The sequence below is a fragment of the Anopheles stephensi genome, chromosome X (assembly GCF_013141755.1).
Source record: "Anopheles stephensi strain Indian chromosome X, UCI_ANSTEP_V1.0, whole genome shotgun sequence".
Classification (NCBI taxonomy): Eukaryota; Metazoa; Arthropoda; class Insecta; order Diptera; family Culicidae; genus Anopheles; species Anopheles stephensi.
Window position 1 is genome coordinate 16027741 of NC_050201.1, and position 15273 is coordinate 16043013.

Below are 15273 nucleotides of genomic sequence, written 5' to 3' on the forward strand. Positions count from 1 at the left end.
AAGCAACCAGTATAAAATAAATAAATAATAGTAATAATAACAATAATCTACATACAGAGCACGATTTAGACTCAATCTATCCTTGGTTTCGTGAATGATATCTACCTGATCGGACGGACATCTGCGACGATGTTTACACCAAACACCCGACTGAAACGCCAGGTCCATAGGATTGGATTAAGGGTCAACGTACCAGGGGTATCATGGGGTCCACGTAAGGAACTAGAAGACTCGAACAACACCCGAAATGTACGATATATCGCACTCTTAAACGTCCGGTACGGTCTTCGAGACCTGAAAAATGATGGTAGATAACATCAATGCACTCGTCATGTTCGAGCGGCGAATGCTAAGGACTATCTTTAACGGTGTATGCGAGCAGTGCGTGTGGAGAAGGAAATTGAATCACGAGCTAGCTGACCTGTTGGGCGTAGCAGATATCCTGACGGTGCTCAAAATAGTGATGAGAATAACCACAAAGCTGCGTGAATTAAATCAGAGTGAATGAGTTAGAATAGTGAGTTATGTCTTATACTCGCTCTGTAAGAGTTAATGTCTCGAGGAATGAGTTAACTCTCCGTCCCAAGTCTTCTTCTTCTTCGTCGGTGCCACTACAACCTCGAAACGAATAAATTAAAACGCATTGATTGAGTTAAAACGTAGTGAGTGAGTTCAAACGCAGTGGTTAGTCGATATGAAGAATTAAATCACAAGTGAGTTGAAATAAATCTTCGAAATTTTTTAAATAATCTGATTCATTGTTAAGATTTAACTCAATCATTCATTCTGACCTAATTTGCACATCACTAGCTCAAAAATGGGAAGCATTCGATGGCCTGTCCCGTTTTCGACAAGAGGCGTAGAGGACTACACATAGCTCGCTGGCTCGAACAGGTAGAGTCTAGCCAGATCAGATCCAGTCCCGAAGACGAGTTTTCCGAAAACGGATTGGCGACCTGGCCATAGCTTATACTCTAGCTCTTATAGCAGCTCAAGAAGAAGAAAAAAAAAGAAGGCCTTTGTTTTTCTTTTTGATAATTTTTCAAATATTTTATTTTTTCTCTGGTTTTTTTTCTTCATTTCCTCTTTCTCTTTCTCCTTCTCGCTCACACTTCTTTACGAGTGTTAGCTTCACCCACATCGCCCCGTACGTACGTGTGTCCCTTTTGCTGTCTTTTTTCTACATACACACACACACATACGCGCATACACACACACACACACACACGACAGCTCATTGTTTTCTTTTTGTTTCTTGTAAATGGTGCAACAATATGCGCAACCACATTTTTTGCTTAACAATCTTCCTCTTCTGCTCACATTTTACTGTACCTCCTAATTGTGAGGAGAAGAAAATAGTTGTTACATTTGCATTGAATGTAGATGTGTTTGTGTGTATCCTTGTGTTGGATATCGTTATAAAGTGTTTATTCTGTTTCCTCCCTCCTAGTCCGCTAGTGTTCTACTTAGCTTCCGATCTTTACTTCGTTCACTACTGGCTTAAAGCAACAATACCACAGAGGGTAACATCACCCACTCTACTAAACACGCACACAATCTCAAACCTATGTGAGTGTGTGTGTGTGTGGATGGGCGTATGTGTGTAAAATATTCCCTTCTACAATTTGAGTACGATGATCCACGTTTCTTTCTGTTTTTTTTTTACTTCTGTACTTTGCATCTGTCTGTCTCGCTCTCTCTCTCTCTCTCTCTCTCTTTCTCTTTCTCTCTTAATTTCATTTATTAATCACACCTTCCACTTGCTACTCTTAAACGCTCTAAATAACGTTTCGCGCGAATCACCTGTACAGGATTCGACAGTTTAATTTGTGTGTCGGATGTCTTACTTTCGTCCTACCCTCATTTAAGCCATTTTATCGCCTTTTAAACCGTTTTTTTTTCGACCTGTGTTTTAAATCATTCCCACGTGAACTCTTGCTATTTTGTTGTTCCTTTTTTCCGTACGCTTATCTCTCTCTCTCTCTCTCTCTCTCTCTCTCTCTCTCTCTCTCTCTCTCTTGCACTATACAATAGTATGCACTTTTCCTTTGAGGCGTGGGGAAAATGTGGAGTTTGTATGCGTGTGTGTGTGAGTGTTGGTTAGAATTGGGATTTGAATCAGTTAATCGTCCTCCGAATTCGCTTTGAACGCTTTTTAGAACGAAAGCACATTTAATATATTACTCTCTCTCTCTCTCTCTCCTTCTCCCTTTTTCTCTCTCTCTCTCTCTCACACACACACACACCACATTTCCATAACAGGTTGTTTTCGGCTCTAAAACTGGTTGTCGTCCCGGTTTGTCACTACGACACTTCTTTATTTAACATCCCCGGTTTTCACCCTTGCTGCTGTATCCTTTTGTTAATAATTCGGGGTTTCCGTTTTTTTAAAAGAGGTTAAATAAATCCCTCTTTGTTGTGTTTTTCTTCTGTTTTTTTTCTCTTCTCTGTTTTTCATATCATTATAGGTCACAATCTAGGTTTTTTTTTGGTTTTATTAAATTACTTACACATCTTTTATCATTCGACGTTTTTTTTAACTCTCGCGTCGTGTGTGTGTGTGCGTGTTCTTTTTAACTGTTTGCTTTATCCACCTACTACCTAGCATCACCGCTGCTGTTATATCAGCGCTTTGGTCTTCTATGTATGTGTGTGTGTTTTGTTTTACGATATTATATTATGTTACATTTTCATTTGCTTTCACCGTTTTTTCTTCTTTTCTTTGCTGTTTTTAATTTGTTTGCTTTGTTTTTTTTTCAATAAACTTACTTAAACATCTAATCGCGTTTTTCAACCGCTTGCTTTTGCTTTCCGTGCACCCTAAAACAGCACAGACACACCTCCTTTGCTGTCCCACTTGCATTTACCGCAACTCTCCAACCATCCACTACTACTGTAAAGGTCTCTACATGCTACGGGTCTGTATGTTTGTAATTGTTTGCGCTTTATTTTGTTTAAATCTGTGTTTCGTTAGTTTTACTCTTGCGATATACGATACGAGTTCCTCGGGTTTTTTCCCCCACACACCCTCAATATCTCTACATGGTTTCCGCTTCTTGTTTTCCTTGTTTGTAGACGCGCATACTAAGTGTCGCCGCTGCGTGTTAGTATTACGTGTGTCATTCATTTCGCTAGCTGCACTTAACGCGTTTATCTCTCATGCTCTGTTTCTTAAATAGTACACGTGTGAGTACACTCCCATACACGCACACACACAAACTGGTGTGTTCAGTCCAGGTTATCCGGGAGGAATAATAATTCGTAAATGCCACAGTAAAAAAGGCGTCCTGATGCTGCTGCTGCCATCTTGAAAGCAGCGTTTTTTATGTTTTGTTTTTTTAATTCGATCACTTTTGTCTCTCCCTCTCTCTCTTTCGCTCCACCTCTCTCTCCCTCTCTCTGCTGGTAGAGGTTTTTGTTTAAAGAGTTTTGCTTATCCGTGTGTTTTTGATTAGTGTTGCACCATCACCACCACCACCACCACAACAAAACAACCTTCCCCAAACTGGAGACGTACCCGAGTTACACATACACATTCTCGAATCCTGTGCTTTTGGTCTACTTGGTAGAGGGAAGCTTTTTCCGAGCTTGTATTGACTTACTGCCACAACGCACACACACACACACATGCTGGTTCGCTTCTGATTGCGTCCTGTCGGGAGGATGGTTGCGGTAAACGACGGTGAAGCATTGCGCACTACTAACACTACCTACAGGGGTCTACTAGAACTACTACAACATGTCTTCCAGCAGTTTGTCACTTATTATTGCCTCACTTTATATCACGTTTATTGCTCTTTGCCGGACAAGCTAGCTAGACGGAAACCGTGCATCCGTGTGTGCGGTCCAAGAAGGTTCGGTCACGAACTGCGAGAGCTTTCCATCCGAGCGACGAGAACCGCACGAGATCGGAGCGGATCGGAATCGGGATGTAGTGTAACGGGGCAGCCATCTTTTTCACCTGGTTACTGCTTCACCTGCTACTACTACTATTACAGCGCATTTCACAATACATCATCTACTACACTGATACCAGTTTCTATAGCCACACCTTAAAAATGAAAATAAATTACTGAGAGGATTTGCTCTTGATTTTTCAACAAATAAAAATTTAATTTATTATTTATTTAGCAACAAACTGAGTAGTAATTCAATTGTCCTGAATTTGATTTGATTTCAATTGTGTTTTTTTGTTACCTTTTTCGAATTTGACATTGGAATTAGACTCGTTGACTTGGGTCAAGGCTTGAGCGAGTTGAACAGTTCTGGACATAATATGGACAAAGTTGTCTTCAAACTCACCCTAAATCGTTAAAACTGCACTGTCAAGTTCAAAAGAACTCCTGCAGTGTTTCGATTCCGTATAATGGAATTGTTCAATCCCTTAGGGGAATATTTCAAACTCGTCCCAGAACATTGCAATCATGTAATGGAATCTTCCATACAGTGAGGAGAATTTTGCAACGAGATTATGGCATTTTGCAATCAACTGTGAAGTATCGCTGAACTAACTAAATGTTATTATCAGAAGAATACGACTTCTAGAACTGCTGTAAAAGTGAAGGAATAATTATGTAGAAACATGACGTCTTTAGACGACAGTTAGCATTCATTGCTAGCCATCAGTTATGGCCTGTGAAAGCCTCGTGAAGTCAGCACACAACATTTAAATGTCTCTAAGGACTTGGCCATTGGCCTGCAAATACACTTTGACCGTCGAGGTTGAACTTTTTTCCAGCTTATACTACTAATTGCTTCCGACTGAATTAGAAGCATTCAAACGGAAAATACTAAATCTCTAAATGCTTGCAAATATGATCATACTCTTCGAGCCTTTTCAATTCTAAGTCAAATATGTTTTTTTTATCACATTCGTCAAACCGTGAACGATATGCTACTTTACTAATTTTAAAAATTTTATAGAAAAATATTCAAGCGTAAATTTGATGTGCTGCTATGGGAAGTGGCATCAGTGTAGTTTTTTAGGAAATATTGAACACGTTTGCTAAGAAACCTAAAAACAAACAAACAAAAAACTCTCTTTCAAAAGATAGCATAACAAAAGAAAAAAAAATATTAACAAAGAAAAAACAACACAAGAAAAGCTAATGATAATTTTTGAGTATAATTTGTTTTGTTTCTTTTTTATTTTATTTTTATGTAAAATGTTTCTTTTTTCTCTGTTGCGTGTGTGTGTGTGTGTGTGTGTGTGTGTGTTTTGTAATGAGTGTGAGTGTGTGTGTATTTGGTTTTGTATTGTTTTGTATGAGGTGAACTTCCTTTTACTGGATTGCTATTTTCTTCCTTGTGTATTGTTTGTTCTGCTTTGTCTAACAATTTTGATTCCCCTATTTTCAGTTTTAAAATTTCCTCTATGTGTGTGTTAGTTAGTGTGTGCAGTGGCGGATCTAGCGCGGATTAGGCGATTACTAAGGGTCCTGTCAGCTTCCTCGTATAAAAGGGCCTCGGACAAGATGCCCATGAAGAGAGCCTGAGACTGTTCGATCGAAATTGATAAACCAGACCTAAGATATTATGAGCAATTCTTCCCACCAACGGTCGCTCGTAAGAAAATTGATCCATGTCTATCAGTCAGGCAACATATCTTCCAAGTACTCAATGTGGTAGAACCTATCTTGACCGGCGCCCTTGGTTTGATCCGCCACTCGGTGTAAGTGTGTGTGTGTGTGTGTGTATGTATGCACGTCGGAGGTTACTATTCTAGCCCTCTCGCTTTCCCTCTCTTTCCCTCGTTTTCTTTATTCGTGTCACACATTTACAATGCGTTTTGTCGACAAATATCGTTCCCCAGACATGAAAAATCTGGTGCCAGATTTCTGTGCATTAATTTCTCGAAAACGGAAGAAAGAATGGAAAGGGCTGGTTCCCCTCCCCCTATCCCCGCCGCTTTTTCTCTCTTTCTCTCTCATTTCTTATTAATATTTTCGCTACGGTTTGCTGTTTTCTTTTTTGCTTCCACGATACACCTACTAACGCGCATTTGAAACTTTTTTTCTCAAAAGAACGCAAAAAAAAAAGTAACGATCAATTATTTCTTCGTCTCGTCCTCGATTACGTATTGTAGCTTGATTCTTCTTCTTTTCTCTTGGTCTTCTACACGCACACACACTCACTCCACCCATTCACGCACGTGTTCATTCACTCACTCACACTCATACACACACGCACTTCTCATCCTTCCATCACAACCCCCCCCCCCCTCCTCCCCCTCACAACGTTCCATAATCTCAGGCGCGTTTATTTAATAAATGTTTCCGCGCGTTTTGAGCGCTCCCCGGCGACACGTGTTTGTTTCGTTTTCTTTTAATGTAAATTACTTTAACCTTGATTTGTTTTTTTTCTGTTTATACAATTTAAAAAAACTGACTATCGAATAAATAATATTTAATTATATTTAAAACGAAATATAATTAAATTAAACTAATGCTAGTGCGGCTACATCCTCTTGGGGTTGCTTTCGTTTTTTTCCGTCAGATGCGCACATTATTCCTCCGCATTCCTACTTATGTATAATATGTGTTTGTGGGTGTGTGTGTGTGTCTGTGTTTATATATATATAGCTACCTTGTTAGAAGCTGTTCCACTGAAAGGCTCATCTCCACTGTTCCCCCTTTCGTGTTTACCTATCTGGGATCATCCTTGCGTCCTTCTTCTTCATTCCATTCGTCACACCCCTAACTAAATCCTGGAGAGATCGTTTCAACCCCAGCGTGAGGAAACACTGTGTGCGCACACACACAGTAGTGCTGGTTTTTGGCTAATGCCACCATCCCCCCCCCCCCCCCCCCCCCCTTCCCTACGTATCCGGTCGGACCCACCTACACACCTGTGCAACCGGATAGATCAGTCCTATCGAAGTGGTGCTAGGCTGGGGAACCGTGGCTCACATAGTGAAGTGGCACTGAGTGATTGGTTTTCTGCATGGTTCTTTCATCTAAGAGCCCGGCAGAGAAAAACACACCCCCCATCATCATCTCCGCATCAAGCAGAACCAGTCTTGTACTGAATTTAAACCACCGAAAAACAGACCAGTAGTAGCAGCAGAGGATCGTTTGGAAGAAAAAAAAAAAACAGGACGAGGATAGCTTTCGGCTCGACAAAAGCTCCACATAACAGTTTCGCTTCCCACCTCGCTCACTCGATTAATAAATGCAAATGTGGTTTATGTTTTCAACACAAATACCGTCAAATCGCGCCCTATCCTTGTTTTGAGTATCGTTTTTCTTTTTAGTAGTAGTTGTAGTAGTAGAAGCAACTCCTTTCTCTTTCTCTCTCTCTCTCTCACCCCAGCTCTTTGCCTAACTGAACTTCCATCTACCTATTCCATTTTGCTAATGTGTGAGTTTGGTTGTGTGTGTGTGTGTTAAATGTGGTTTATTACTTTTGTGTGCCTCATCTGCCACCATTTTGTTTTGGCATACTTTGGAATGTGCACGTGGGAAGGAACAGGAACGGGAAGGTGATGAACAGGATGGGTTTGGAAAGAGAAGAGGAAAAAAGTGAAGGAGTGACACAAGTCCTGCTTGTGTGTGTGTGTGTGTCCCTTCTTTCCTCCGGCTGATACTGATACGGAACGGACTGCGCAAGTGAAAGCGTTTCCGGTTGTACATCCAAAATAGGCCATTGCATTTTTTTGTATACGTGTTTGCGTGTGTATGTGTGTGTGTGTGTGGATGATTATTTACAATAAAACAGGTATAATACAATTAACTAATAAAAAGAGTGATCGCAAAATAAACGTGTTCCGCCGGCTACTACAAGCCTATTGCTTTTGTGCGCTTTTTTCGTTCTGCCTATGTCTATTGCATTGCAACATTTACTAAAGCCCTTTCCACTGTTCTTGAAAAACAACACGGGTTACAAAAGCCACTCGCTTTCAGTCCAAAACAAAACAAAAAAGCGAAATTAATCCTGTAAATGCTGTTGCGTTGTTTCCAACACTTCCACCGAAAGTGCTCTTGGAATCTCTGCTGCCGTTGTTGAACTGTGTTTTGCTCTCGTTTAAATTACAAATTAGGGAGATCTGCTTCCCTTCGAACCGCTCGTGTGTTCAGTCTTTCGCGCCCAGTTCTCGATCGCATTTGCATTGCTCGCCCGTCGTTTTTCGCGGATGGTTTGATTTTATACTGCTCCATAGTTACTTTGCGCCGCCTACCCAACACCTTGAAGAGGAAGCTCATGTTATCTTGTGTGTGTGTGTTGTTGACGTTTGGGGAAAAAGAAGGGTGGTACACGTTTAGAGCGTATGGTCCCAAGGGTTTTGAATGCAAAACGGAAGTAGGTATTCCCGTGACGGGTGAGTTTCGCATCACCCGCATCACGAAGATAAAGGTGAGTAAAAGATTGCTATATGTATGAGCTCCTTCTCCTTCGCTTTCCAGCTCCCTCGTGTTCTGTCTCTCTCTGTTTTTCGCTCTCTCTCTCTCTTTTTCTCTCTCTCTCTTTCTTCCTGTTGCTTGTTCTATTGCTTGTCAGTTAACGGAGAGTTTTTTGTTTTGCCTTGAGTTTGAGGTTGAAAGTCCCTTTTGGAGTGATGTTTGTCGGAGTTTGATTTCGCTGCTGTCGACGCGCACACGCTTATGATTCGAGTACTAGTCATCGTCCACGATTACGATCAATGGAGTCGTTACGGCTGAAGGATGGGGGCTACCGTTGCCACCGACTGCCACCAACGAGCCGCCACCCACCGACTATCATCGGGACTGGCAGGTGTCCTCCTTTTTGTGCATATCGAGCGACGTGGGCAGTGAGTTCGGCACGGACGACGGTGTCATACCGCCCGCGGACTGTGGAGGTCCCGATCCTCCACCACCGGGCGTTCCACCACCGCCCATTACGCCCGGTCCGTTCGTGGGTGTGGAGGAACCGTGCGATTTGAGTGAACCGGGCGGTCCACCCGTCGCACCGGGCGTACCGGAACCGGGCGGATGTCCGGGTGGTCCTCCGCCTCCACCAGGCGGTCCACCACTGCCGGGCGGTAATCGGTGGTGGGGTGGAGGTGGCTGTTGCTGTGGTTGTTGCTGCTGTTGGGGCGGTGGCACCGGGCTAGGTTCCTTACCGCGGAAATGTACCGCCGTTTGGGCGGCGTACAGTAGCGATGCCTTCGCTTCCTCCGCCCGGTACGCGTCCATTAGCGGGTTGTAGCGCAGGGGATGGTGCAGCGGATCGAGCCGATAGTCCCGGAACGGATCCGGACCCCAGGACCCGTGCGGTGAGAAGTGCGTTGGAAGCCCCATCGAGGGTGGCAACATCGAGCGGGATAGATGGCCGCCCGGTAGCATATGGGCGGCCGGATGCCGACCGGCCATATACGGGTGGGGCATCATCGATGGGTGGTAACGGGGATCGCTGGCAGCGGCAGCAGCTGCCGCAGCCGCATGACTTCGCATCAGCAGCTCATCGTCCTTCCGTGGTTCCTCCTTGATCCGGATGTCAAGGTCGGTTCCGTTTCGCAGTGGCGAACGGTCCCGGTTGATAGAGGCAACTGCGGCTGCAGCGGCGGCCGCCGCAGCGGCAGCCTTCGATTCACGCTGCTGCTGATGCAACATCCGCTCCCGTTCCATCTCCCGCCGTTCCATGTCCCGCCGTTCCTTTTCCTTGCGTTCCCGCTCCCGTTCGCGTTCTCGCTCCCGTTCGCGTTCCTGCTGCTCCTTGCGTAGTTTTTCCTCGCGTTCTCGTTCGCGTTGCTTTTCACGCTCCTCTCGCTCTCGCCGTTGTCGTTCGCGTTCCCGTTCCTCGCGCTCCCGTTGCCGTTCGCGCTCTTCCGCTTCGCGGCGTGCCGTTTCGGCTGCCAGGCCCGGGTCTTGCTTTATCGGTGGCCACGAACCACCTGCTGGTTGGGGCCCAGGTGGAAAGCTACTAACGCTACGCGGTAGGGCACTAAAACGAGAGAAAACAACAAATTATTTCCAGTTGCTGATGTAAACGGAGAGAGAAAGAGAGTGAGACAAGCTCATCGAGTAGCAGCTGTACTCACTTGCGCCACGGATCGTGTAACGAGCCTGGGATCTGCGATCCCATCGGAATGTCCCGCGAGAATGGTGATAGGCCGCTAAACGGCGAACCACCGTACGGTGACGCATATCGCCCAAATGGTGAAACACCTAAAATATAAAAGAGTTAGACAGTGATTAAATACACGTCGTTCACGTCAACGAGCGGCTTACAAAACCGGGCCTTACCTATGTGACTAGCCGGGGAGCTCATGAAGCTGGGCGGTAATGGTGTCGACTCGTAAGGACCCGGTCGCCCGGGAAGGCCTCCTGGTGGGAACGTGGACGAGGGCAGATCGTGCGGACGTACGAGCCCGGCCGCAGCCGCAGCCGCCGCCGACGGTGGGTACATGTGCGACGGTGGTCGCAACATCTCCGACGCCGTCTTCATGGAGGCCGCCTTGTCCGGGTTCTGCTTCGTCTGATGATGGTAGATTTCCCATGCGATGCGCACATGCATTGCGTTCCACTTTCCAGTTTTCTGCACAAAAGGAAGAATAAGACAGAACAGAACATAGCATTAGTTATAGTTAAGTTTCCAAAGACACAGTACCGATAAATACGTGTAGGTGTGGGATTTTTGTGCATGTTTTGCAGAAGCGCGATGAGGATGAGCGATGAACTTACCTTTTTGTTTGGATCGACCGGTGGCGTCTGTTGCTGCTGGTCATGAACAGTGTTGGTGATGGATGTGGGTATTTGTGGTTCATGATGATGATGATGATGATGATGATGTGACGGAAATGGTAAACAACGAGAAAAGAAAAAGCCGGATGAGTAAAAGCGAAACGTATGGGAATGTGAGACAATTAAAAAAAAAAGCGAAAGCATAGTCTTGGAGTTAATGGGTGTGTTTGTAGCACTGTGTAACTGTTAGCAGAAATTATCGAGGATTTATTGTAACAAAGCAAAGCAAACAACTCTTCTTCAATGTTCTAATCAACACACATACAATAAAGACGGGTAAGATATGAACTAAAAGATGGAGTAGGCGTCCTGGTTGGCCACTGGCCTGTAAGAATGTTGTGTTAATTCCAACATTTGGACTACTACGGTCAAGCGCAATAATTCAGACCAAGGTGTTTATGTAAGGTGTGATGGAACATTTGGATTTTCTTTGCGTCATACCCAGCGTGTGGGAGTATGTCATACTCTCAAACACACTATCGAAACAACGTACCTTCGGCACGAACGATTGTAGATGACTCGGTGGCACAAACTGTGTCGGTCCGCTCAACCCGGGATGCAGCAATCCGGGCGGATACCCCGGATAGGCCGGCATCCCAATCCCTGTCCGGTAGAAGGGCGAATCGACGGCACCGATTTTAGGCACGTCCTTGAAGAGGGGTGGCGGAAAGATGGCGGGTGCACCACCGGCCGCACCGGGCAGCATCGGTTGATGCTGGTGCTGGTGCAGATGCGTGTGCTGGTGTTGGTGGTGGTGCAGTTCCTGGCGTAGATACGGAGGTCCCGGTGGTACCGCCGTTAACCCACTACGGTCCAGAAACCGGTTGTCTAGCTCACGCCGTAACATGTCTGCTTGGTCAGAAGCTGTGAAAGGAAAGTAAAACGAGAAGCATAAGCATCTAAACTGCATCGAATAGCGGAGATCCTTGGTCTTACCTTTCGTGGAGAACAGAGATTCGGCCGAGAATGGATGTGGATGGGTTGCGGCAGGTGGTGGAGGTGGTGGTCCTGCAGCACCAGCTGCGGATGAGACGGCAACACTCGCCACAGACAAACCACCGCTAGCAGGACTGGACAGGGAAACGCTTGTTGGTGGTGGAATCGGTGTTGCGAACAGTGGTGCCGACGGAAACGAGGATGGGGACGACACGGCAATCGAGGCGGAGGACGATGTTCCGCCACGATCGCTCGATGGTGGAGGTGTTGGACGCGTGTGATGATGATGTTGCACCTGTTGTTGTTGCTGCTGCTGCAAATGGTGGTGATGGTGGTGATGAGACCCGACCGTAGACGAGGAAGACGAGGACGAACTGTTGTTATGTACACCACCGGGAGCCGTAGCGGGCGAGTTCGAGTGGGATGCTATCGATACGACGGTGGGAGGTTGCCCGGGACCGGCTACACTCGACGGCCATCCTGGAGGCACACCCGGCCCTCCCGCACCGCCCCCACTGCCGGACGGCACCGTCGAGGAGGAGGTGGACGAGGAGGAGGAGGAAGACATGATGCTGCCTCCGATCGCCAGTGTAGTTTTAGGATAAGTGAGACTAGAAGAGACGACCGACATGGCCATCGACGACGCGCCTAGGGCGGTCGAATGATGCCCTCCGGGACCGCCGCTGCCACCGAACGCACCAGGCAGCACTGGCGAAGGACCACCCGCTACAGCAATGCTCGTCGGAGGCCCACCTACGCCACTGTACGGAGGTATCGTCGTGGAACCGGGTGTAGAGCGTGATAAACTACTTACGTTACTACTGCAAAGAAGAAAGGGGAAAAAACATATGCTCATATGAGAACTTCTGGTGAACACCGGTGCCACCGGTTTTCTTCAGCTTACCTATAGCTATCTCTTTCCCTGTTCGGACTGTGACCCCGGGGCGAGTGAGGACGCGAAGAGACAATCATGTTGCCGCTGCTACCGCTACTACTACTACTGTTGCTGTTGCTGCCACCGTTGTTGTTACTACTGCTGGAGGAGGGCGGTTGCGGGTGCCCACTAATACTGTTTGCACCGCCACCACTGCTACCGTGCAGATGAGAAGGAGGACCACCGGGTGCTATAAGTCCCGGTGGTGGTGGTGGTGGTCCACCGACCACAAGTGGATGATGATGGTGGCCAACGAGCAGTGGAGATATGCCCGGACCACCTGCGCCCGGATGCGTCGGTGGCAGTAGATGATGGTGGGGAGGTGGTGGAGGTGGTACAACGGACCCACCACCACTCCCGGGTGGGCCACCGCCAAGATGCATTCCCGGGTGTGGTACGGGTGGATGCGACAGCTGGGAGGAATGCGAAGGAAGTGACGAGTCGGTGGTGGTCGCGGCGGCTCCGCCACCCGACGGTGCCGTACTCGAGACGATCGTTACGGAAGACGTACTACTGCTGGCCACGGACGATGCGGAAGAGGAGGATGCCGACGAGGACGAACTATTGCTCGAGCTCGAGTTGGTGTTCGGTGTGATCGGTCGCACCTTCTGCTGTGAGGCTGATGCCGCTGCCGCGGCGGCTATCGCTGCAGCTGCCTGTTGTTGTTGTTGTTGCTGCTGCTGGGCGGCCCCTATCAGTGGCGAGGGATCACGGTCGGATGGGCGACCGGCAGGACCGTTGCTGGTAGGGCCCGCACCCAGTGGCGGTTGTAACCGGGCGTCCATCAACCCAAGACCCATGAGCGTGTGGGGCATGGGCGTGAGGGCGGGATGGAGCCGCGGAGACAGATTTGGCGAGGTGACCGACGGTGGTAGGTAAGGGTTGTGCTGAAAGCTGCCGTATGGTGAGTAAATCGGGTAGCCGGGATAAGCCCGGTAGGCCGGCGGCAAACCTCCGAGTCCGTTCGCCATCATCATGGAAGGATGGGCGGCTGCAGCGGCTGCCGCCACGACCGCCGCCGCATGATTACCGTTGAGTAAGGAGGCAGTGTTTGGACCACTGGGTGTCGCCGATAATGATGATGGCACGTTACCGGCACCAGGCACAGCAGGGCTGTTGGTACGTAAGCCACCTGCCGAAGCAGCCGCCACCGCTGCTGCGGCCGCCGCCGCAGACGAAGAGGAGGATGAGGAGGACGAGGAGGACGAGGTGGCGACAGTGGTATTTTCGAGAGATGGATGTACGGCTCCCGTTTGACCGGCGGCTGTTGCTGGCGTGGCGGCTGGCGGTGTGTGCGGTACGGAAACGGGCAGTGAGGATGGAGCCGCACTACCGTTACTACTCGCACTACTACCCACACCCACACCGGCAGCGTTCGGGCCGACCACGCCTGCCAAACTCCCGCTTAGATGATGACTGTTGGAGGTGACCGATCCTGGACCGCCCGGTCCTAAACTATTCGAGAAGTTGGTAGCCGCACCGCCGGCGGCCACCGGCGACATAAGCGTATTGGTGGTGTTCCCAGCGCCACCATTCGGTCCTGCGTTCACTCCAAGAAATACTGATTTCAACGATCCACTAGCGCTGGAGGTGGACGTCGTCGTCTGCTGCTGCGATTGCTGCGACTGCTGCTGCTGTTGTTGCTGCTGGGGCGATAAAGGTGGTTGAGATTGTATCGGTGTTGACGGTGCCTGAATGTTGCCCGCCGGTGATGAAACCGCCAACGACGGCTGGGCCGGAGATTGCGGTGAGCTGCTTACCAGCGGCGTCTGTTGCTGTTTCTGCGTGGTTGATATTGCTGTCGTTACGGAGGTAGCGGCCGCCGTTGTGCTGAGCAGCAGGACACCGGCGGCCGGAATCTTGGCAGAGGCGGTCGGCAACAGTGGCTTATTGCTTATACCGGCCGTCTGCGGTGAGGCGGACGGCTGTGGTGGCTGCTGTTGCGATCCTTGATGTTGCTGTTGCTGCTGTGGAGACGCCGCTGCCTGGTGGCCACCACCAACGATCGGTGTCAAATGCGTACCCAATGGTCCATTCGATACCTGGAAACGAGAAAACGAGGCAAAACAGTGAGTTTTATTCAAAAGAACTACTGCAAGGGAAGAAACTACATACTAGAGATGTTTATACAACACATGACAATTGCAGAGAACTTTCACTCTTGATCATCGTCATAGTAACATACGCACTCTTCACCATGTACTGCAACTAAGATACTCAGAAAGCCACCACAAACCCAAGAAGTTCAAGAGAGCAATCAAAGGACGTCACTGCATCACTACAACTAACGGTTTTGACTTGCAGGCAGTTGTCCGAATGTATAGAGTGATGTATCATTGAACTGTTGGGGGGTTCGACAATCGACATTGGGCTCATGCCATGCTATCTAGAAGCCCGAAACCCAATTATCTCTTTCACCTAGAATTTTGGAAGCATCAACTGTCATGACTTCCAAAACGAAGGCTTATTTGGATGTGTGATATTGGTCTTTAACGACTTTTAGATGTTTCTGACACATCTCATTGGTAATAGATCCAACAGGTCCGCTGGGAACTGCTAATCATTAAACACGACATTCCTTACATCTTAAAGCTTTATCAATGTGGATCTCAGAGAAATTCCACAATTGGACAAATGTGGTTTCTTATTTTTCTTTGGCTCTACAACATCCAGAGGTCTTGGGCTGCCAATCCTAGCTTCCAT

General features: G+C 47.7%; 1 protein-coding gene across 9 annotated transcripts in view; it reads right to left on the reverse strand.

The window, feature by feature from the left end:
• Positions 1 to 1525: 1525 nt before the first annotated feature.
• Positions 1526 to 15273, reverse strand: part of LOC118511362 (trithorax group protein osa) — a 103333-nt gene continuing 89585 nt past the window's right edge. For 5 of the 9 annotated variants that reach the window (XM_036054368.1, XM_036054328.1, XM_036054339.1 and 2 more), the window contains 7 exons: positions 12541 to 14612; positions 11637 to 12457; positions 11194 to 11564; positions 10641 to 10673; positions 10203 to 10494; positions 9998 to 10124; positions 1526 to 9900 (listed from right to left, as the gene is read on the reverse strand). In XM_036054368.1, coding sequence (XP_035910261.1) covers positions 8715 to 9900; positions 9998 to 10124; positions 10203 to 10494; positions 10641 to 10673; positions 11194 to 11564; positions 11637 to 12457; positions 12541 to 14612 — 4902 coding nt within the window. In that variant the 3' untranslated portion in view covers positions 1526 to 8714. The remainder of the gene's footprint in view (positions 9901 to 9997; positions 10125 to 10202; positions 10495 to 10640; positions 10674 to 11193; positions 11565 to 11636; positions 12458 to 12540; positions 14613 to 15273) is intronic. The other 4 variants (XM_036054405.1, XM_036054395.1, XM_036054375.1 and 1 more) reach the window with 4 other exon arrangements.